This window comes from Gracilinanus agilis, chromosome 2 (genome assembly GCF_016433145.1).
Source record: "Gracilinanus agilis isolate LMUSP501 chromosome 2, AgileGrace, whole genome shotgun sequence".
Classification (NCBI taxonomy): Eukaryota; Metazoa; Chordata; class Mammalia; order Didelphimorphia; family Didelphidae; genus Gracilinanus; species Gracilinanus agilis.
In genome coordinates, this window is record NC_058131.1 from 721,681,792 (window position 1) to 721,706,942 (window position 25,151).

The 25,151-nt window shown below is 43.0% G+C and overlaps 1 protein-coding gene across 1 annotated transcript in view; it reads left to right on the forward strand.

Moving 5' to 3' along the window:
• Positions 1-1,315: 1,315 nt before the first annotated feature.
• The window catches only part of FANK1 (fibronectin type III and ankyrin repeat domains 1), a 78,250-nt gene continuing 54,414 nt past the window's right edge, over positions 1,316-25,151 (forward strand). Inside the window, exon 1 of the mRNA XM_044662963.1 lies at positions 1,316-1,358. Within this exon, the coding sequence (XP_044518898.1) occupies positions 1,346-1,358 (13 nt within the window). The 5' untranslated portion in view covers positions 1,316-1,345. The remainder of the gene's footprint in view (positions 1,359-25,151) is intronic.

A 25,151-nucleotide genomic window follows, 5' to 3' on the forward strand; every position in this document is an offset into this window, starting at 1 on the left:
CATAAGGTCCAGTGAAGGTTCTTTCTACTGTCCAAGATCCTTGGGGAATGGCTGGCCCAATACCACACATGGATGGGTCAGTGTCTGGCTACGGTGGCAGAGGAAGGGGGCCCATTTGGGGTCCCTGCCTGGCCAGCCCGCTGACCTCCTATCCTGAGGGAAAGCATATCCCGTTCCTGCCTGAGTTGGTGGAGGGTCCAGGCATGGCTGACCACAGGGAGCGGGGCCTGGATTCCTCAGTGTTCAGAGTCACACGACAACTCCCCAGCCCCGGGCACCCCCAAACCCTCAGGAAGGCGGGTGCTGTTTTTGGTCACTGCCCCTTTCTCGGACCACAGCCCGGCAGGGTCTTGGGCTTTCAAGGACCCTCCCTGCAGTCACCATCAGGCCCAGTCTGGGGGAGCCCGAGGACACGTGGCCGTGGCCTGGCCCTGGTGGTCGTGTCCAGGCTGTCCTCGGGACGAGCATCTCGCTCTTTTGGTCCTTCGGACAGGGAGGGTCTACTGGGACCCCCAGATCTCTCTAGGACACTGGACACACGGGTGCCAGGGTAGTGGCTCCGCCACCAGGGTGGGGCGTTCTAGAGGGAGGCAGGGGGCCCGAGGCCGGGCCCTCTCACTCCTGCCTCCCTCCCAAAGAGGGGGTGCCGCCACAGGGGGGCAGGTTCACCCCGCTTCACTTTTCCCCTCGGGACTCCTGCCGGAAGGGGAGGGGGATGGGCCGGGGGTGGAGGGTCAGGTGACTTCTTCCGGGCTTCAGCTTCTCCATCAGTAAACAGGGAAGGGGACTAGGGGGGAGGAGTCGCGCCGCCCCCCCCCCCCGGCCTCAGTTTCCCCTCCTGTCACCTGAACCCACTCTCCGCCCTCCCCCGGCCACAGCTTTCTGCCTCTTTCCCCTTTTCGCGCCCAGGGGATCTCTAAGCGCCATTACCTGGGAAATCCCGCTCCGGCTCCTATTCGTACTCCGGGGGCGCGCTCACGCGCGCTCGTGCTCAGCCTGCGAGGGTCCCGGACACGCGCCTACCAACGGTCGGACTCCACACGGCATGTGAGTTCTGGGCCTGACACGCGCAGCGGGTTCGGCGCGGTTTGGTCCCGGGCTCTCGCCGTCCCTCCGCCCGCCCTCCCTCTTGCGCACGCGCACGAGTACGGCCCCGCCTCCTCCCCGGAAGCTCCGCCCCGCCGCCGCTCTGCTCCAATCCCTTCCCTGTCCCCCGGCGTTGCCAAGGCGACGAGCGAACGCGCGGCGTGCGGGAGTGAGGTGGGAACCGCGGGACTGGCTCGGAGACCAAAGGGCGGAGGCGGGGGGCGGAGGGCTCGGGCCCGGGCCCCCTAAGCTGCGGAACATGGATTCTCAAAGTAAGCGGTGGGGCCCCGGAGAGCCGGGGGAGGGGGCGGCGGGAGACGAGCTTGCGGGCGCGCGCAGTCCCTGAAAAGGATCCGGGGGAGGGGGCTACAGGACCTCCAGCCACCGCGCGGGGCTGCGGGGCGGCCTGATGGCCGCGACCCGCTGGACCCTGCCCCTCCGGCCCCGCAAACATCGGGGGGTGGGCTCAGGTGAGGACCCCGGCCTCAAGCCATCCTGGGGCCGAGCCCCTAGTGCTGCCACCGACCGGGAAATCGAGGCCTTGAGGGAGGAGGGACTTGGCCCAGGGCTCCCCAGAAAGCAGAGGCTTGGGAGCCGAGAAAGGCACGGATACCGGCGGAATCCCCGGCCCGGCGTCACCCAAAAAGTGGGGGGCCCCTAGAGAGCCCCATCATCCCGCAGGCGGGACGCGCCCGCCGGGCCTTGCCAGGGGGGTCAGTACCTGGACCGATCCCTCTTCCCTGCTGTCCCAAAGGGGGCTCACCCATTGAACCGTTACCAGGGGTCAGCGCCAGGACAGGTGTCTCTGGCTCTTGGACTGGCGCTTCCCCCCTCCGCTGCTTCCAGCCTTCCCCAGACGCACCTCTTCCGCAGCAGAGTCCCCACCAACCGCCTCATGTCCCGAAGGAAAAGCTCCTCCGGTCTTGAAATGACTTCTGGGCCAAAACGGCCCCAAAGTGTTTCCTTTTCTTTTTCCAGCCTCGCATTTGTGTTAAATGACTTTTTTAAGGGTGTTCTCAAGCATCCTATCCTGTGCAATTAGATGTAGGCAACGAGGCTCCATCTTCGGTTAGTTTCTAGAAGTCGGACTGATACCTAATGGTTGGCAAAAGCTTGGTATGTAGAATCGTCCTCTAGGGTGGACAGTCGTTTTCTTGCGTTTCCTCCCAATTCCCCTGTTGTAGCTGCCAGCTCTAAGAGACCTTAACCACTGCTCATGTCCAGGTTGTGCTTTCCCAAACCCTTTTAGCAAGCTAGCCTCTCTACTTAGAGGTTTTAATCCCCATAGCTCAGAGGGTTGCTGTCCACCCAGTACACTTCCTCTTGTAAACTTTATAAGAGGCAAGAAGGTCCTCACCAAAATGGCACGTCTGCAAGGTTACTTTGTTTTCCAGTAGAACCAGTCTTTAAAGATGCTCTTGAAGTTGTGAATTGGGGTTGCTTGATTGGAGATGCCTTGAATGTAACTTGTGTCTTCCTAGACAGCAAGAAGTGTTTGACTTTTTGTTTCTATATCCCCATGTGTCTGCTGAAATACTGGGCAAGTACTGGGCATGTAGTAGGTACTGAATAAGTGCTTGCTGATAGACTGAATTTGTATCTTTAGTCTCTTGTGTTGAATCTAGAATCAGTGATTTTCCAAGGGATTTTGGAGGGAGCGACCTCTCTAAACTCCTTTCCATCTCAGATAGATGATCAGAAATAATCACAGACTTGTCTGGAATCAAACAAAAATAATGTTGTCTAGTGTCCTTAAGAGAAATGAAAGACTTAAAATAAAAACACTAGAATGTAAGGCTGTTCACACTAGGCTTTCTTTAAGGATTTGTTGTCACCTCTCTTCTTATACCCACTTTTCTGTCATGGAATTCAAAGAGCAATTAAATATTCAGACTCATATTTAATATGATTATACTTATTTCCTATTCAAAGTTAAGAGTATCTCACATGTAACTTTATAGAAATCCAAAATAGATCATTAAAAAAAAATGTGATCCAGGATCACAATTAACTGTAAGATTCCCACCTAACAGAAAGCCAGCTACTGCTTGTTTTGGGAGATGGTTTTGTGGAATGAGAGACCAACCATATCAAGGGGCATCTGAAGCCACTGACAGGCACAATCTTAGAACTGATGGAATCAGAATCCAGACAAAGCAAACTTTTCACTTTCTTAATTTTTTTTGTTTGAGTTTCTGTCCACAAAAGGATTAATATGGAAAAATATTTTACATGATTCCATCTCAGTTGGTTGGGGCCAGGGGAGAGGGACGAGAGAATTCAAGACTCAAAATTCTTTTTAAAATGTTGGAAAGTTTTTACATGTAATTGGGGAAAAAATTAAATTAAATCTAAAAAGAAAAGAAAGGGGAAATCTTCACATTCAGTGACACTTTTGCTTCTGAAGACTTTCTGAAAGATAGCTTCTCTTCTTGAGTAAATGTGTAGGGAGTGCTTAGCCTGGGATTGCTATGCTTACCAAAGATTTCTACTAAATGGCCCCAAAGCCAGGTTATAGAGAGTAATCAAGACGGCATTTTACATATAGCATTGAGTAGAGGACAGTAAAGTTGTGACAAGCAGGAATCCTGCTTAATTACTTTGAAGGATTAAATATATATTGAAGTACACTGCCATGAAAATTAGAAATAGCCCCCAAGTCAGCCTTTTCAATTGCATTTCCACATGCTTAGTTTTCTATTACTTTTAGGCATGACCTTTATTAAGTGAATCATTAAAATCAAATAAACAAACTGCTTAAATCCCACAACCAGGCAGTGCTCTTCCAATACCCAGATGATGACAGGGGTCTACTACCATTTGCAGTATAATAACAAGTCAATGATCTAAGAAATAGTTCCTTAGGGAAAGGCTAAATTAAATGAGTTCCCAACCTTGAGCCACTAAATGAAGCCTTGGTGCTTAAATTTACATCGTTAATGATTTTTTTTCTTAAACCAGCTCTGCCAACCACCAACTAAGCCATAGGTAGTGATACTCCAGAGCCACATTCTACTAAAGATTGACATTCATTCTTCAGAGACGATATCATATCACTAGGAGGTTGTCTTCCTTTCAGTCCCACCTGCCTCAGGTTTTCCTGAGTAGCATTTGGTTGCTGGAAATCTCCTTTCAAAGGACTTAAAATGGTGACATCTAATGGAGCTACAGATTCTTCTGATAAAGATCCAATATATGCACTTTTCAAGAGGGGGTGGTTAGTCCCCCCGTCCTCTTTCTCTCTGGGTGCTAGCTCTGATTTTCTTGGCTTGAGATTTGCTCTGTGATCTTCAAACCTCCCACAAGTATTCTACAACAAAAGGAACTTGTGTTTCCCTCCTTGGGGTTGAAATGTTATTTGTACAATTTGCTCTGCAAACGTCAATGTTGATGATGATGATGAAAGGTGGTTCATAAGGATGAAGGGGACGAAGACTTACCATGCCATTTTTTCCTCTTTTATTTGTCCCAAAATGAGGTCATCATGAGCCAGCCAGCCTTAATTGAACCAATAATGTTCAAAAACAGTAAACATGACTGGTGAACAGAGTATTGTGCTAAGTGATGAGGAGATGGAAGGCATTTGAGGCACAACCCCTGACTACTTTGTGGTGGTTGTTCAATGGTGATTGACTCTTCTTGGCTCCATGGACCAACGCTATCCATGTTTTTTTTTGTTTGTTTGTTTGTTTTTTTTGCTAGGGTCCTGGAGTGAATCACCATTTCCTTGTCTAGTGAATCCTTTTGTTAGTCAATCAGAGGTTAAGTGACTTGCCCAAGGTCACACTTGGTAGAAGGTATCTGAGGCTGGATTTGAACTCTGCCTCTCTGCAGTGTTTGACACCATTGATTACCTTGTCCTTCTGGATTCTGTCTCCTCTCTTGGTTTTCCAGACTTTTCTCTCTAGGTTCTTCTCCTACCTGTCTTCTAAGTCTTTCCTGGATCTTCATCTTTGTCATGACCTCTAGCTGTGAGTTAGGAATCTATTCCAGACTTTCTCTTCTTTCTCTATACTTACTCATACTTGGTGATCTCAGGAGGTTCAGTTCTCTGGGCAGTACATTCCCAGATCTCTATATATGCAGACCTCTCTCTCTATATATCTCTCCTGAGATATAGTCCCATGTCATCATCTGTATACAGCACATTTTAGGATGGATCTCCAGTAGGTTAGGGTGACTCACCATGTCCAAACCAGATCTGATCATTTTTTCCCCTTCTGGCCTTCCCCTTGTCCAGATGTCCTTACTACCGTTGTGGGCCTGACTGTCCTTCCAGGTTTAGAAGATTGATGTCACCTTTAACTCCTTGCTCCCCTTGCCTCCATCTACCCAATTATTCTTCAGGTCAGGAAGTCCTGGCCTCCCTCTGGTCCTGCTGCCTCTGGCAAATGCTCACCAGTGCCATGGGTGACTACAGCTCCAAGGTTCAGGAAGGCTGCTGAGCTGTGGATGGGAAGACATCACCCACTGGGAATTGCTCTAGATGATAAAATCGTCAGTCTAGATCAGAGAAAAGAGATCAAGCCCTAGCTCCGGTCCTTATACAAAATAGGCAGCAGTGTTTTCTGAACTCACAAGAGCCCCTTTCCCTATATGGAGCATTAAAGTGAGACTAGTCAGTGAAGGGTTGGTAAATATTTAACTTTTACCTTCTGTTTTAGTAACAATTCTAATACAGAAGACGAGCAAAATCTAGGCAATTGGGGTTAAATGACTTGCCCAGGATCACACAGCTAGGAAGTGTCTGAGGCCAGATTTGAGTCTAGGTCTTCTGGACTCTAGGCCTGATGCTCTGTCCACTGAGCCACCTAACTGCCCTAGATGAACTCTCCTCTAAATGAAAGAGTTGTAAAGAATTATAGCTGCTAGATTGATGGGATATTGGCTAAAGTGAACTGCTGGTGGTTGGAATCAAAATTAGACGGGCTTTGAGGGCTCATTTAGTTTAGGATGGCTTGAAATGTGTTCACATACACAGCTGCAGTAGTTAACATGAAGTGTTAAAAAAATGTTAAAAAAGAGCCATGTGGGCTTTTGTAAGGAAAAATCCAGCTGATAACTCAGCTCATGTAGAAGTTGGGGATGAGGCCACCTTGTAAGTCAGAACTCTGATCTCAGTGTTTACAATGTACCTGAGACTCTCCAGATGATGTTATATGAATGGACATCTCTGGTGTTACCTTGATGGTCCAGTCAAAGGAGATATTGGAAACTGGGCTCTCCTTGCCAGTGAACCGAGCAGATGTGACAAGCATCTCAGTCAAGCCTTGGAGTGTGCTTCAGGGTCATAGCAAAGAATGGCTCCATTCTGCAATGGACTGGAAATGGCTGGGGATGGCAGACTTTTTGTATTTGCAGTGTTTCCACATCCCGGCACGCTGGGTTATCTTTCTAATGGAGGAAGGAATAAGAAATGCCTTTTCTGCAGCCTTCTGTTTGCTGACCTTTCCAAAGTGCGATTTCTATGGTAAACCATGCCAGAGGCTTTCTCATTTCTTTCTAGAGTCACCAAATGTCAAAGACGAAAGGGAATACAGAAGCCCTTCAGTCCATCCCTATAGAACAAGAATTCCAGCTGCATCATGCCCAATAAGCCATCAGCCACTCTTTGTTGGAAGTCTCACCTTACCTTTTCTGAGGGAGAGCCCGCTCACTTCCGCTGGAGATAGTCCATTTAACTGCTGGAGAGTGTAATTGTTAGGAATTCTTTTCCTTACATCAGGTCTGCATTTGCCTCCACCTTTTCCATCCATCACAAGGAGAACCATCTAACCTCTCAGTCACACAGTCCTTCAAATGCTGGAAGACAGCAATTCAGTAAACTTACTTAAGGTGAAAGGGAAAAAATCCACATACTTCACCATGTCAGGTTTTATTGGGGGAATACAACAGGGGCAAAGATAAGGAGATTAAGGAGACATGGTCAGAGAAGTAGGAGAAGAACCTAGAAAGAGCAGGGTCCAGAAAGCTAAGAGAGAAGACGGAATCCAGAAGGACACAGTGATCAGTGTCAGCTACTACAGAGAGGCCAAGAAGGATGAAGTAGATTTGGTGATGAAGATTCCTGGTAACTTTGGAGAGAGCAGCTTCAATGGACTAAGGACGTCTAGGCCTAATGCAGGACTTAAAAGAGAATGAGAGAAGAGAGAAAATGAAAGCTATGTGTATAGATGGCTTTTTCAAGGAATTAGACTGAGAAAGAGATGAGAGCTCTGGGATGCTAGTTAGTGGGGGTGCTGGGTCTAATGAGGATTTTCTAAGGATGGAGAAGAATTGGGCACATCTGCAGGTGAAGTACAAGTCAAAGGTTCTCAGCTGAGAGGGCCAGAGGAGGATTGGCTTGGGGAGAGAAGAGGACGTCTGGAATAGCTTCTGTGATTTGTGGGACAGAAAATCAGGTTGGAAGGAATCAAGGAGTAAAGATTGCCTTGCTGTAGTGAGGATCCAGCTGAGATCAGATTAGATTAGGACAAATCATTTAGACAAAAGTCCAATCCCTCTTTTACAGCTCAGCTCTTCTAGCCCTCCCCCAAGTCTTTTAATGGCCAAAGATCCACTCATCTTTCAATAGAGATTCTCATGGCCTCACACAGTGCCTGACACCTGGCCAGTGTTTAATAAAAAAGCTTCCTTCATAGAATCTCATAAGATATAATCTTGAGGTCCATCACCATCTTCTTTAATAATAAGGAAAGCTGCCCATGTGCCCAGCTCTGTGTTAAGCACTTTACAAACATCTCATTTGATCCTTACAGCAACTTTGCCAGGCAGGTGCTCTTATTAGCCTCATTTTGCAGAGAGGAAACTGAGGCAGCCAGTGATGAAGTGACTTGCCCTGGGTCACATAGCTAGTGAAAGTCTGACACCAGGTTTGTGTTTAGGTCTTCCTGGGTCACTACCTAATCAATGCAAGCTGCCTGTTCCCTCCCTGCCTAAAACCGGATCCTGGCACTAAACACCCTCAGGGTAGAGGGTGTTCTGAGACCACTTCCCAGGCCTTTTGGCTGCCATGTCATTGTGATGATTCTTATTGAACTTTGCATCCACCGAACACCCCAGATCTGTTCATGTGAAAGTTCATTGAGCTGTTAACACTATGGATTCTTTTAGTTCAGTCATTCAGTGATCAACTAAGGCAGCCAACCATTATCATCCAGTTTCGGACTCTCCAGCTTTTCCATTAGAAGAGAAGCTCCTTGAGGGAAGGAAACATTTTCATTTTTGTCTTTGCAGCCATACCATATGACATTGTGCCTGTTACACAGGAGATGCTTGATGTGTTGATGCTGTTGGAAATCATCTCCATCCCTTTGGGCAGGTGGTTTCTGTGCCTGAAATGCTCTTACTCCTTACCTCAATGTCTCAGAATCCCTCCCATCCTTCAAGGCTCCTGTACCGGCTCCTGTGCTGTATGTAACCTGCTCCCACCCACTTGATGGTGCTCCTTCCTTCCCAGAATCATTTGTACATACATTCTCTCCCTTCCCCAAGCATTTAAACTCTTGGAGGGGCAGGGACTGTCTTGCAATTTTTATCATTCTATTCCCACTGATGAGCACAGTGCTTTCTACAGAATAGGCACTAAGAAATATTTGTTTATTTGAAACGAATTGCTTTCCCTATTTCTAGGCTTGCAGCTGCCCAAATGAATTTTGCGATGCACAAATCTGACTGCATTGTTCCCCTTCTCAAGAACTTTGATGGTTCTCTATTCCTGAGGAATTACAACCCATGGCAGCTGATGAGATCTTGGAAAGACTTCCTAGAACTGCATTAATATCAGAGCAGGAAGGGACCTGTTGGGCTGTTTGTACAGTTCTGGGAAGTGCCTCCCCTCTGAGAGCTTGCGGGTTTCATTTCTGAACAACTTAGATTGATTTGAGCTTATCTGGCCTTTTTCATTTGTGTTAGGTAAAGGCAAATTACTGTGTAGAGTTGGAGTAAGGAAGCCTGGATGAGCTGAGAAACAAGTCCGGGAACTGAAGCTTTCATTTCTTTCCCAAGTGTTACTTTTCTGAAGAGGCCTTGAATTTCCACTAGGGCGGTGGCTGCTTTTTCACTTGGACTAGACCAAGGGGCCACTGAGCCTGTAATGCCTCCCCGAGGTCTCCCATTGACTCTGAACATGGGGTTCTCCTTGCTAACAAAGCTTGACATTTCTCCTTTAGTGCCATAATGCCCACATTCCCCAGGCAGTGTAGGGAGGCTAGCTGTTCTCAGGCCATCTAGTCTAAGAACAAGAAACCCCTGCTGGTGCTCGAGGTCAATGCAGGAGACAGCAGTGGGGGGACTTGCTGCTCTAAATGTCCCCCAGAGCATTGGGCCCAAGGGGAGGAGCTTCCATACTTCCTGAGAGGGGTACAGGAGAGGAAAGCTGGCATCTGGAGAGAAGCTTGGAGAGCTACAGGCAATCCTGCTCAGTCAGGACCCTCCATTTAAAGAGGCCCATCGGCGATGAGTGTCAGTGCCCAAGGAGCAAGGTGTGGCCTTGCTCTCAGTACTCTGCAAGGCCATTTGGGGATGAGGGTTTTTGATTTCCTTTGTCGCTAGCCTGTAGTGGTCTAATTGACTTAAATACTTCTTCTCCTTGCAAGTGGGAGTCAGCTGATATGATAGGATTTCTGTCTCAAAAAAATAAGGTCTATTCTTTGATGGCCCATGGAGATGGGTTTTAGGCTTCCTCCTGGCCTTCGATCCAACCTTATTTCCCATTGCACCTTGGGACTCATCCTCCATTCTAGTCAGAGCAGTCTTCTGCCAGCCACTATATTCATTCCTTGGTGTTTGCCTGGAATACCTACCTTCCTCTCTTTGGCTTAAAATCTACTCGAAGCTCTTTTGGACTTTTCCAGCTAACTCCCTTTTCCAAAGTGCCCTTATCGCCCACTCTACACTAAAGCATCTCCCTCCTTTTTAATCAGTAAGCATTTATTAAACATCTGTTATGAGGACACGGGTCCAGGAGCTTACATTCTGTAGAGGAGACAATGGGATGTGCATAAGTACTTGCAGCCTCAGAATTAAGAGAATACATGCAGATACGTACTGAGAGAGGGCATTGGGGAGGCAGGGCACTAGCAGTTGGAGCGGATCGGGAAAGGCTTCCTGAGGAAGATGGTTCCCAACCTGGATGGATCTTCATGAGGCACTTGGACTGTGCCACATTCAGTACTTTTGTCCAGACCTCTCTGGGCCCCTCTTCTAGTGCTGGCACACACGCAGAGCAAAGCACAGGGGCAAATGGGATGGTGGTTATATGGGGAGCCCAGAGGCCAGAACTAGGGTCAATGGATTAGAGGGAGAATTGCCAAGAGGCAAATTTAGGCTGAAGTAAGGAGCTGTCTCACAGTAGGACAGGATGTGTTGAAAGATGATACTGTAGATCACTCAGCAAAGGCTGGATGAACACTTGTGAGGTGTTGACAGGCAGGGGTCATTCTCGTTTAGGTCTGTCTGGCTCCTGGAGCCCCTTCCCGACTCAAAGTTCTACATGAGTGAGACAGATGGACCTTCCTTGTATCCTCCTCTCAGAGACTAAACTGAGCTAGTTTCCTGCAAATGCACTTCATTCTCTTTGGGCAAATCCCCCTCTCCCTCCTCATCTGAATTGTTTTGTTGTGCCTTTACTCTCATTCCTGAGATATGTAGGAGGTAGCTTGAGCTGTCTTCTAAAAAGAGTCAATGGTTAAATTTCTAGTGTAAGCATTCACACCTCAGTAATCAACAACAGCTACAGAATACAGCTGGATTTTACTGTTTTGTTGATTATCGAGACTTAAGAAACAGATGGAGAAAACTAATGATGTTGTAATTTAGACTTAAAAGTGTACAGAGCCTATATATATTTCAGAGAGCTGGTTGTTAAATAGTTACCCATCAGCACAACCCTGCTCCCATTCCTCCTAGGCTAAATTTCCCCATAGAATTTTAGTCATGGATCCTACCATGGAATTCATCTTTCTATTTCCCTTAGCTATTATCTCAGTGGCATCTACTTAATAGGTGTTCAAGAAGAATTTGTTGAATGACAACAAATGAGATAATATTTGTAAAGCACTTTGCAAACCTTAAGGTGTTATTCGTGCCAATTATGAAAAAACCAATGTTGCAAAAAAACAAAAAAGGCTAGAAATGTTAAAGGAAGCAATGGAAATAAACAAAGATAAGCTTCCTGTTTACTGAAGCGTGTAACAGCTAGCAATAAGGATAATAACACAATTCCAAAAACGTAAAATTACTTAAGCTTTTGGCTTAGCTGGAAAGCAAATCAGAAAGAGTCAAAGATAACATGAAATAACCAGGAAATCCTCAATGGGCACATTTGAAATGTGCACTAGACAGTGGATGCCTTGTTTCAGAGGATTTTAATCACATCAAGAAAACTAGAGCTAGAGAAAGGATACTGTGCTGTTCCGTTTTGTGACAATCTCAGGGGCCTGGCCCCAATTTTCTGAGAAACCATACCCGAAATACCCCTATAAAGAGTTAGGTGACCTGGTGCAGACTGGGAAATGCCAGTGTGGCAAGTCATTTTTTAACCAAAACCCCTAGCTTCTGTCTTAGAATTAATATTATGTATTGGTTCCAAGACAGAAGAGCAGTAAAAGCTAGGCAACTGGGGTTAAGTGACTTTCCCAGGATCACACAGCAAGGAAGAGTTTGAGGCCAGATTTGACCTCAAGCCTGGCTCTCTATCCACTGAGCCACCTAGCTGCCCCAAGCCACTGTTTTTCATTCATTTAAGTTTAATTAATTAAAAATATTTTCCTATGGTTACATGATTCATATTCTTTCCCTCCCTTCCTCCCATCCCCCTCCCATAGCCAACAAGCAATTCCACTGGATTTTACATATATCATTGATCCAGACCTATTTCCATATAATTAACATTTGCACTAAGGTTATCATTTAGAGTTTACATCCCCGATCTTATCCCCATTGAACCATGTGATCAAGCAGTTGTTTTTCTTCTCCATTTCTACTCCCACAGTTCTTTCTCTGGATGTGGATAGTGTTCTTCCTCATAAGTTCCTCTGGATTGTCCTGAGTCTTTGCATTGCTGCTAGTAGAAAAGTCAGTTACATTCGATTGTGCTACAATGTATCCGTCTCTGTGTACAATGTTCTCCTGGTTCTGCTTTCACTTTATATCTTCCTGGAGGTCTTTCCAGTTCACATGGAATTCCTCCAGTTCATCATTCCTCTCAGCACAATAGTATTTCATCACCAATAGATACCACAATTTGTTCATCCATTCAAGCCACTGGTTTTATGATGATCATTAGTGTGACATTTGGAGGGCGCCTCACAGGAATGCTTTCATTTAAGTCTTAGAACAACCCTTGAGGTGTGCAGGTATTATCCCTTTAGAGATGAACCACAGGATACTGAGGCAGATGAAGTGCTAATTATGGCCCTGGTGACCTTGGGTGAGTCATTTCATCTCTGAGCCCAAGTTTCCTATAAAAAAATCTATTAAAAAAAGGAGGTCAATCAAAGTATCTCCTTCCTGTCTAACACCTTGGTTTTGCCCATTGTTACAGGGCTAGGATGTTTCCTGACCTCATTCCTCTAGATGTGGATGGGGAAGTAAACAAAGTGCTCCATCTTGAGTCCAGCTAATCCTCAGACCCTGTGTCAGACTCCTCACACTAGCTGTGTGACCCTGAGTGGTTCACTTAGCTTCAGTTTCCTCTTCTATAAGATGGGCATAGTAGCACCTACCTCCCAGGGTACTGATCCCAGAGAACTGATCCCAGAGAACTGGTCATTAATAAGCATTTAAGCACCTGCCCTGTGCCTGGCCCTGTGCTAAACACTAGGAATACAAAGCTAAAAAAGACCTTCCTTACCCTTGAGGATCTCATAGTCTAAGGAAGGAAGATGATATTCAAAGGAAGCTGAAGTTGGGCAGTGCCTAAGCATGATGGGGGGAAATAAAGAGCTGGCTGGCCATTAAACCCTCCAGGGATGCTTCTGTGGCAGGGGCTCTCCAGCCTCCACTCAGAGGAAGGAAGAGACCACCAATGAGGAGTGTCTGGCTACAGATGGAGAAGGCTCAGGCATGCGAGTAGATAGTGTTGTGGAAAGGGCTGTACTGAATGCTGGCCATGCTTATTGGTGATGGCTGTAACAGCAGTAATAAATCATCTATGCTCAGCATTGTGGACACTAATTTAAGGGATTTGTAATCCTCACTGGTCCTAAGGGGATCGGGGACCACTGCTCTCACACTGGATCCTCCACAGGGTTTCTGGCTCTTCTCTGTACCCAGTGTCCACAGACCTTTCTCTGACTGTCTCCCTTTGCTCATGTGGCTGGAAAAATGACTCGGTGATGGTGCTTGGGTTTCTCCATCATGATTGGGTCGGGTGTATTCCATGGATCAATTTGGAAGACCCTTGGTGGCACTCAGCTGTCCTTGGCCCTTCCACTTCACCAAAGTGGCTTCAGCTTTATTTGGGTCAGTTTGGAAGGTTTCCAAAGGAGCACCCCAAGGAGATTCTGTGATTGATTCTGTGCGACTAAAGGTTTCTATGATATGGAGATAGGAATAGATGGCAAGCAAGTCAGCATTGCAGATATTCCTCCCAGGAGGCAGAGCTAACAGAGTCAGAATGGAAAAAGCTTACGAGAGTCCATCCAGCTCGGGCAAGCTTAGTAGATGACAGAGGTTGCTATTTCAAAGTAGAAAAACCAGTGTGTTGGTTTCTCAGAAATATGTTTGGGGAAAATATTTCTCTGAATGTATTTTTTCCACTTGGAAATAAGTGGAGTAGAGATTTATTGTGTGATTTATGTGTTATACAATTTATTTTATTCTGAAAACAGAGCCATGCACAGAAAAGTAATTTATGCAGTATATCAATTTTATATGTGAAATCACGAAATTAAAGCAGTTATTAGGAGTTATTTTGCCAAATTAATATGCCAGTAAAACTGACAATTTACATGAAATGGATGAATAGTTACAAAAATACAAATTGCCCAGATTAACAGAAGAGGAGATAAAAAATACTTAAGTAATCTTATATTAGAAAAAAATTGAACAAACCATCAATGAGCTTCCTAAGAAAAAATGCTCAAGACTAGATGAATGTCTAAGTGAATTCTACCAAACATTCAAGGGATAATTCATCTCAATATAATCTAAAGTATTTGGGGGGAAAAAAGAGGTAAAGAAGGAGTCCTACCAATTTCCTTTTCAGACACAAATATAGTTGTGATACCTAAGCTGGGGAGAGCAAAAAAGAGAAAGAAAAGTACAGACCAATTTCATAAATGAATATTGATGCTAAAATTTTAAATAAAACAATAGCCAGAGGATTACAGCAATATATTACAAAGATCATACACTACGACCAGGTGGGATTTGTACCAGGAATGCATGGCTGGTTCAACATTAGGAAAACCATAATCAGCATAATTGACCATATCAGTAACAATAACAGAGAAATTATATGATTATATTGATAGATTCAGAAAATGCCTTTGATAAATTTCAATACCTATTCCTATTAAAAACACTAGGAATTATAGGAATCAGTGAAACCTTTCTTAAAATGATAAGTAGAATCTATCTAAAGCCAAGAGCAAGGATTATCTCCACTGGGGATAAATAGAAAGCTTCCCCATAAGGTCAGGGATAAAAACAAGGATGTCCCGTATTATTCAATATTATACAAGAAATACTATCTTTAACAATAAGACAAGAACAAGAAACTGAAGGAATGAAAATAGGCAATGAGGAAACAATACTATCATTCTTTGCAGATGATATAATGGTATACATACTTAGAGGACCCTAGAGAATCAACTAAAAAACTAGTCGAAACAATGAACAACTTTAGCCCAGTTACAGGGTATCAAATAAACCCACAGGAATCTCAGCATTTCTATATACTATTAACAAAATCCAGCAACAAGAGATAGAAAGAGAAATGCCATTTAAACTAACTGCAGACAATATAAAAGATACCTGCCAAGACAAAACACATTTAAACTGATTTTTGAACACAATTACAAAATGCTTTTCCCACAAATAAAGACAGATCTAAACCTTTGGAACATTAATTGTTCATGAGTGGACTGAGCTAGTATAATATATAACATATATTTAATATTATATATTAGCATAATATATGATAATATAATAATAGCATAGTATAATAAATAATGGCAATTCTATATAAGTCAAAGTGCTCTACCAATCAAACTACTGAACTATTTTATAGAGCTGGAAAAAATGGTAACAACTGGAAAAGTAAAAGGTCCAGAATGTCAAGAGGAACAGTGAAAAAAATGTTAAGGAAGGCAGATTAGAAGTTCCAGCTTTCAGCCTATATTATAAAGCAGCAGTAATTAAAACAGTCTGGAACTGGCTTAGCAATAGCTCCACGGTGGATCTCAGTGGAATAGATTAGGGACGTGATACACAGCAGTCAATGACCACAGAAATCTGGTGTTTGCTAAAAAACCAGAGAGACAGACTTTGGGAGTAAGAACCCAATATTTGACAAAAATTGCTGAGAAAACTGGAAAGTAGTTTGACAGAAACTAGGTATAAACCAACATTTCACATCATATACCAAGATAGGGACAAACTAGATAAATGATTTAGACATGAAGAGTGATATAAGTAAATTAGAGGTGCGTGGAAAAATGTGCCTGTCAGAGCTATGGATAAGGAGAAAGTTTATGACCAAACATAAGCAAATTAGATAATTCTTATTACATGAAATTAAAAAGCTATTAGACAAAATGAATTCAGCCAAAATTGGAAGTAAAAGAGGAAAAGGGCAAAAAAGTGTTTGCAACAAGTTTCTCTGATAAAGGCCCCATTTCTCAAACATTTAAGGGAACTAAGCTAAATTTATTGAAATAAGAGCCATTCCCCAGTTGATGAGTGGTCAAAGGAGAGGAACAGGCAATTTTCAGAAATCAAAGCTATTAATAGTCACATGAATCAAATGCTCTCAATAATAACTGATTAGAGAAATGCAAATGAAAACAACTCTGAGATACCACTTCACACCTTATAAGGTTGGCTAATATAACAGAAAATGAAAAATGCTGGAGGGGATTGTGAGAAATAATTTAACTACCAACCTATTTTAGTAACTCCTGCTCCTCCTAGAGCAATGATTTTATCAGCATTATACAGTTTAATGTGATTCTATAGGAGGAGTGTTTAATTCCTAGATATTTAAGGATAATCAACTAATCTTAAAGCATAATTAGGAATAGTTAGATGTAGGTCGTAATTGAACAATTTCTTTCCTTTTATATTAAACTTTATACAGTTTGTCAGCATGACTCATAAGAAGCCCCTACCCTTGGCCTGAGCATTTAAGTACTGCATGATAGTGCTTTTTTTGCTTTAATTTTAGTTTTACTTGCCTTGTGTTTTCTTTTGCAACATGGCTAATATGGAAATATGCTTTTCATAATTTCACATGTATAATCCAAATTAAAGTGTTTGCCTTCTCTGGGAGTTGGGGAGGGATGGGAGAGAAGGAGAGAATTTGGAATTCAAAATTTAAAAAAAGATTGTTAAAATTATTTTATGTTTAATGAAATAAAAAAAGGAAAAAAATAATTTATAGAACCAAACGGTATCAAAAATTTTCTTTTTGGAAATTTGTTTGTTTATTTGTAACATTCTTCAAAATTTTTTGAGTTCTAAATTTTTTCCCTCCAGTCTTCCCCATCCCATAGAGAAGATGCACAAGATATCATTTATACACATGAAGTCATACAAAACATATTTCCATATTAGTCATATTGTAAAAAAAGTCAGAATAACAAAGTGAAAAAATACATTTCATTTTGTACTCAGAGTTCCTCAATTCTCTTGAGGTGGAGAGCACTCTCCATCATGAGTCCTCTGGAATTGTCTTGGATCACTGACTTGGTGAGACTAGCCAAATCTTTCATAGTTGATCATCATACAGAGCTGTTACTCTGTACAGTGTTCTCTGGTTCTACTTATTTCACTCTGCATCAGTTCATGTAAGTCTTCCCAAATTTTTCTGAATCCACTCAGCTTTTCATTTCTTATAGCACAATAGTATTTCAACACAATTATATGCCACAACTTCAGCCATTCCCCAATTGATGGGTGCCCCCCCTCCTCATTTCCAATTCTTTGCTACCCCAAAAAGAGCTGCTACAACTATTTTCATACATAGAGGCTTTTTTTTCTTTGGTCTTTTTGGGATATATAGACCTAGTAGTGGTAATGCTGGGTCAGTGGATATGTAGAGTTTTAGAGTCTTTTGGTGGTAGTTCTAAAATATTTTCCAGAATGGTCAGATCATTCCACAGCTCCAACAGTGCATTAATATCCCAATTTTCCTACATCCCCACCTAAATTTATAATTTTCCTTTTCTATCATGTTAGCCAACCTGATAGATGTGAAGTGGTACCTCAGAGTTATTTTAATTTGCACTGCCCTAATTATCAGGGATTCAGAGTATTTTATGCATATTAATAGCTTTAGGAACTAAGCAGTCTTAAAGAGATTTATTGAAACTGTTGAAAGCTGTATCTTGGCTCATTTGCTCTCTTTGTATCTTACTTTATTTTTGAAATATAGACTTAACCTTCTTGAGGGAGGGCCACTGTTGCAATATTTAATTTGGGGAAGATAAAATTGTGTGGTTTCATTTGGGAATAGAGACTGGACCCATATAAGAAATGTGGTACCAGATATTCCCAGATGAGAGATGAGAAAATTCTCTCCACCAGTACAGGTTGTCATCTTTTCTACAGTTTTCTTTCTTTTAAAATCATTATTATTGGTTTAAATGTTCATTTTTTTAAAAACCCTCACCTTCTGTCTTGGAGTCAATACTGTTTATTGGCTCCAAGGCATAAGAGAGGTAAGGGTGGGCAATGGGGGTCAAGTGACTTGCCCAGGGTCACACAACTGGGAAGTGTCTGAGGCCAGATTTGAACCTAGGACCTCCCGTCTCTAGGCCTGGCTCTCAATCCACTGAGCTACCCAGCTGCCCCCTAAACGTTCATTTTTTAAAGAGATTTGAGTGCTAAATTCTCTCCCTCCTTCCCTCTCCTCCCTCACCCACTGGGAAGGCAAGAAATATGATATCATTTATAGTCTTTACATGTTTTTGAGAGCTTCTAGGAGAACTGCCGTGCTATAGGATTTGTCCTGGGCCACCAAGCTAGCCCAAGTCTTGTGGCTGTGAGCTGGCTCTCTATTCACCATGCTATGTGACCTTTCCTACTCTTTGTTTCATATCGATAATATACATTCAGGAAAATGGTTCTTCAAAGCAACTGCACCCCTTTCCCAATCATTCTCCAGAACATGTTTCTGTGGCCTTTGTCCAGACCTGATGAGGAAGTAATTGGAACTGTTTTAAAGGTTTCCTTGGGCATATTTTATTATTGAACTGATTACTTGCAAAACAGTTGTTGCAGTTAAAGTAAATAAAATATATAGCTTCTCTTGCTATTTTGGCCCAGATGTGCTCTTGTCTATTTTTTTAAGCCCTTTCCTTCTCTAAGTCTGGCTCTCAAACCATCGAGCCACCTAGCTGTCCAGTTATTCTTTTGAGAACTGTTTGTACATATCCTCAGCTACATGCGTCTTAGAGAATGGCTGTTCATCTTTTTGGGTCAATTCCCTGCAGTTCTGGTTAATAAGACTTCTTAAAAAAGATTTTGTTGTAATTATGGATCCTTCCTAGGATCCTTCCCCTTCTCCCTTGCTTTAAGTAAGAGAGAGTTATAGCATGTGAGTTTGGTCTGCAGGGGAGAGTTGCAGGAGGATAAAGATTCTAGAATGGAAAAGTGGGGGTTCAGACAGTTAACTGAGGGGTTTGGCTGTCTCTCTCTCTGGAGGTTTCTGGAGAGGGTGGCTGCTTTTCCTTAGTGGCTGATTCTACCCTGATTCCCCATCCTAACTGCTGCCTTGCTGTTTTCTGCTGTATTTCTTTGTGATCCTGAACATCTGGCCATCTGATTGTAAGACCAGCTCTGGGTTCTTTTTGGATACAGGACCTTTCCTTGGGCCCTGCCAAACTGCCATTGGCCACTCCCTCTAATACCACCTGAGAAGGGGTTTTAATGCAGATTTAGGTAGGGCAAGGACTGGGTTTCTTTAGGTCAGAGAGGTGAGGGTTAGTGTAGATCAGGGATCGGCAACCTTTTTGGCCGTGAGAGCCATAAACGCCACATTTTTTAAAATGTAATTTTGTGAGAGCCGTACAGTGCTCACAGTGTGCGCTCTTGTAACAGCACCTGAAAAAAAATTGACTTTATGGCTCCTGCAGAAAGAGCCAGATCTGGCCCTCAAAAGAGCCAGATGTGGCTCGAGAGCCATACATTGCTGACCCCTGGTGTAGATCAAACTCTCTGAAGACTTCCTTTGAGGGAACAAATTAGATCTGGGAAATTTTAAGTTAGTTGACATTAGTATTAGGGTTATCCTAATTCCCATTTATCCTTTCCCCTTAGAATAAACATAACTTCCCTGTTACTAAGTGGTCTGTGTGTGTTAGTCTCAGACCAGGCTCTGCCTGGACTGGGTTTTGTTGGCCTTCCCAAACTACAGTTAATATCCTAATACCGGCCCAATTTTAACTATCACATCCCATTCCCTACCACCTTAATATACCCTTCCAGAAAGCAATCCCATGTGACAAATAGTGTATCTTTAAAGAAGAAAAAAAATCAGGGCAACTGATGAAAACATTGAAAAAGTCTAAAATCCTATACAGTGTAACCCTTCCACACAAAACACATGGGGGCTTCCTCTCATCTCCAATCAAGACACATTTGATCATTATAATTTTGTTATATTCTCTTTTTTTTGTCTTTGAGGAATATCCTTTCCATTTATATTGTTGTAGTTGTCATGTAGATTATTTGCTTGGCTCTCCTTACTTTATTCTGTCGCCATCCTTGCTTCTCTGAGTTCATCACGCCTATCATTTACTTACGGCATCGTTGTCTTCCATTATGTTCATATGACAACTTATTTGCCATTCCCCAATCCATGGCCGTCTACTTTGTTTCTAATCCTTAGCTAGAAATCCAAAAAAAGTGATGCTTTAAGTATTTGGGTGTATATTGAGACTTTTTTCTTATTTGTGGTTTCCTTGGGATGAACATTTTAGTGTCTTTATTTGCATAATTCCAAATTGCTTTCCAAAATAGTGCCATTTCACAATTCTACCAACAATGTATAAGTGTGTTTATCAGTCTGCATCCCTTCTAACACCGACTATTGTTATTTTCTCTCACCTTGGTCAATTTCCATGGTGTGAGGTGAAACCTTAGAGTAGTTTTCATTTGTATTTCTCTTATAGTATGCTTCAGAACATTTTTTTCCATGTGGATTGCAAACACTTTGCAGTTCTTTTGAGAAGTATTTGTTCATATTCATTGACCATTTAACTTTTGGGAAATAGCTATTAGTTATATAAACACACACATATATTTTATATATTGATGTACACACATATAGACTTCTTAATTATTTATGTATTTTTGAATACCAAGACTTTTATTGGATATATTTGATGCAAAGATTTCTCCCCCAAATCAGCAGATTTTTTTCTTTTCTCTAGTTATATTATGTATATATATATATATATATATATATATATACATATATATATACCCCACCCTGTAAAAACTACATCTGCTAAAGAAACTGCAACCTAAAGTAGGGGCAGCTGGGCTAGCTCAGTGGATTGAGAGCCAGGCCTAGAAGAAAGGTCCTAGGTTCAAGTCTGGGCTCAGACACTTCCCAGCTGGGTGCCCCTGAGCGACTGTGTGACCCATTGCCTACTGGTTGTGGCCCTATGCTCCTAGAATGGAGTCCCAGGATTTAAAAAAAAAAGTTATATTGGTTTTGTTTGTGTGAAAGCTTCTTAATTTTTGTAATTTTTTATAGTAAAATTTTTTCTTTTTCTTTTATTATTTCCTCTTTCCCATGTTTGACTATGAATTCTCCCCCTAGCAGTAGTCACACAGGGTCCCTCCTTCTATTGAACTCTAATTTTTATTTCTAAAAAGGCTTTATAAGCATTACTCCTACAAAGGTGATGCCAAACTTCTGTGCCTTTGGGTGATGTTCCTGAGCCTCCCCAGTATCCCATCCATCTTGAGCAGAAAAGACATCTTGATCTTTGGAAACATCCGGTGGTTGGTTTTTTTTTTGTCTCCTTTACAAGGTAGTCATGAGAATCATTTTGGAAATCAGTGTGATGTGTCTGTAAGCTGCAGAGCAGCGATTATTTGTTATCGGAGTGAACCACACATTTCAAATTTATTTTTCATTTTTCAGACTGGAAGTTTGACACTTTACAAATCAGTCCTGTTCCTTAAATGGGGCTCAACCATATTTATATGTTTTAATTTTTCAGTCTGTATTTATTGTTATAGATTGAAAATATTTATGCCCTCAAAGGGGGATAACTTGCATATTGACTATTGGTCCAAAGGACTAGGTTTCTCTTCCCTGGTGTTCTATCCCCTCTCTCCCCCTCCCCAGTAACCAATTTCAATTTACCAGTATCTCACATATTTAAATAGCTGCTGCTGCTCCTCTCACAGCCTTCTGGTTGTTGCTGCCATGGGAACCAGGTGAAATGATTTGGAGCCATGAGAGAATCTGCAGGTTTCCCAGAGGAAGCCAGCTTGGAACTTTGGAGGGCAGGTTCCCAGGCAGGGTGTTCTTTCCCACAATGCCCTGAGTATGATTTGGGCTGTGATCTGTTTGGACTCCCTTTTCTCTGCAGTTTGTCCATTCAAGATGCCTTCCACTGGCCAGCAGCTTTCGGGCCCAGGGTATGCCTAGTGTGGGAATGAGTGAGAGCATGCTTGTAAAAGGGCTTTAACTTTGAAGTGCTGTGTGAATGTCAGCTATTGTATTAAAGGGTGAATCAGTCATTCAGTTGTCCAACTAGTGCCTTTCTTCCTGCCACAAAGTTGCTGTACCAAGGGAATGGGGCAGTCTGGTTGGCTAAGAGGAGAGATACGGAGTTTTGGAAATAAAAGCACTTTCTAAAGGAGGACAAGGCCAGGCAGGTTAGTGCACTGGGCAGCTTAGGCCAAGGTGATATGGCAGTGATTCCAATGCAAAGACACTGGAAAAGGGACATTGAAAGGGAGGTAAGAGGATATTAGAGGCAAATTTCACCCATTTCAAAATGTTGCCTAAGGGCTGGTCATGCACCAAGGAAAGAGGAAGGAGGTGCCCTTCCTCTTCCACCTTCCCCTTATGCCTCATGAGCATCAGTCTCAGGTTGATACTCTTGGTATCAATGTTCCCAGTTATACTCACACCATTAGTGCAGTTGTCTAGGCTCATCTGTGAACCATTTCTACTATTTTTGGGGGAAATGTTTTGAGTTGCAAATGACCAACTTGCAAATTAATTTTGGGACTAACTGATAACTTGGAGATTGTCTGTCTTGTTTATCTTTTGGGCAAAGAAAACTCATTTGTCCAAGTCAATAGCAAAATAAAAATAAGAGAATATATAAATGGGAGAATATATGCCAGACAGGGCAGAGGGAAGGAGCTTTCCCATTGGGAGCAAGGTAATCAAGAGAGAGAGGCTCTAGGATCTTACCCAAAGGGAAATTCTCCAAAGACTGTAGTGTGTAACAAATTGGAGATAGGGGCATAATGGAGACTACAAGCTTCTCTCATGTTGACTTCTTCCTAGAGTCTTATCCTCTCCTCAGCAGCCTGAAATGGGGTTGGCATTGATGTGGGGCCAGGTGTGTTTAAAGGAAGACATTACCAACCTCTGCTGCCTACCCGAAGCACATCTTGCCAGCCAGTCTTGGGAACTTACCAATGTTGATTTTCTTTCCCTGGAAGGAGATGATAAAATAATGAGTCATATTTTGACTGGAGACTGATTTGGAGATTGAGCATTTCAACAGGTCTGCAGAAGCATGCCCAATCAAGAAGGAAAAAAGCACCCACTATTCCTAAAGTGCTTGAGAAAATAATTTTTGGTGGCAGGATCCCTTGCCAGAATCCACTCCAACCAAGATAGAGATCTGAGAGCAAGCTACTTGAGGAAATGTTGGCCTTTGCAGGTATGAAGAAGTCTAGAACGACTCTGTTTCCATCCTCAAATGACCTGTAGCCTAGGTGTTTGATCTATATACTCTTGGACATATCAGGAACTTTGAGACCAGAGCAAAAAGCTCAGGGGAGTCATCCTGTTTCATTTCTAGGATATACCTATAATTCCACCTGGAAGGATGCTCTAGGCTTTATACCATCTTTGCTTATTTTGGGGCAAGAACCATCTCTATCTGTGTATCAACTCCTATTTTGGCACCTCAGATGAAGGTGGTGATGTAACAGCTCACACTCAGTGCATCTCTCAGCTGAAGGAGAATTGGGGAGATTTCTACCAACCAGCCCTAGCTAGTAACAGAGCATTTCTGAGAAATAAGAAATGCAGTGATGCCAGGCTAAGTAGAGTGCCAAGACATTCAACCAGGAGATAGTTCTCTTGAGAAAACTTGGCATTCAAGGAACTCACAGGTTAGCTGACCAATGAAAAGTGAACCTACAGAACATTACTGAGAGATTGTATGTATTGGCTTTTAATAATTTCTATACACCTCTGCTACCCCAGAGACAAAGTAAAGTTTATGAATTTTTCCTCTTATGAATGTTCCCAATAATTCAAATTAATTCCCCTACCACTTATCTTTCCTGGCCAAATAGACTGATTTTGGAGGCCAAATGTTAGGACGAGGTCTGTTTATTTGTTCTCCATCTCTTCTGAAGCTATTCCTGTGAGCTATGGGACATGGTGAAAGGGTCTGTGGTACCTTCGAACAGGAAAACTTGGCAGGATTCCCTCGCTGTGCTCTAGGCAGGGAAGCTTGGTATTTGGAGTCAGAGGACCTGGTTCAAGTTCTGGCTGGTTCTCTTGCTGCCTGTGTATCCTTGGGCAAGTCATTTAACATTTCTGGACCTTCATCACTTCATCTCTAACCTGAAGAGTTAGAACTCTGGCATGGCAAAGTTTCTTCCTGATGCCCCTTAATTCTAATGCCTTCTCTTCATGGATTATCTCCAACGAATCCTGCCTAGAACTTTTTTGTAAAGAATTGTTTTCATTTTGTCTTCCTGTTAGACTGGGAGCTACTTGAGAGTAGGAGCTGCTTTTGCCTTTCCTTGTGTCCCCAGGGTCTGGCCCACCGTAGGAGCTTAATAAATGTTTACTGAGTGAATAGCAGGCAGCGTCAGTGTTCCCATCAAGGTGGTGGCAAGTTTATTCTTGTTTCTTTTTTCCCCCTTGATTGAGGTTTAGATAAGAAAATATTAGGTTCTAGGTCATCTCTCTATTTTGCAGAATAACAATTGATGCAGTTATACGGAGTGGAAATCTATGTAATAATCTTGGCAAAGAAAGAATCCAAGAGATGGACTTTGGAGGCTGCCCAGTCCTGCTTGACCATGACCATCCCTGACAGCACATTTCAGCACCTTAGACAGGGCCTTTATTCTCTTCTCTCCTTGCAGACTGCCAGGCCCTCCACAGGTGACACTAATGTTTTGTGTATCAGTTTGCGTCAAACTTAAGATCTCTGCAGGTAGTGCATATTGACCTAGAAAACCACAGATTGACATCATCTCTGTTGCATTTTATTGATATTTCTCTTGTAAAACGTTTCCCAGTTACAGGTTAGCCTGGTTCTGGCCTCACCTGGAATTGCAGCCTACTGGTGGCAAGCTTGACACCTTTGATTTACTTCCAATCACTTCTAGCAAAAGTATTTATTACAATGTTATATAGTAATAGCGCTTGGTGCAGGACATTCTCCCAAAGGTCCAAGGCATATTTTCTCTCAAATATACTTGAGTGCCATGGTAGTGATATGGATGTATAGAGAGCATAGGCAGAAGTTCTCAGTCCTTTTCTTCTGTTGTAGTGTCCTTGGGAATTCCCTTTAGATACAGCCCTGTGATGGACCAGTGGTTTTGTAGAGGTCATAGGCGGTATTTATCTGTGCCCCACGGGTGACATTTCTTGAAGTTGCCTTTCTTCA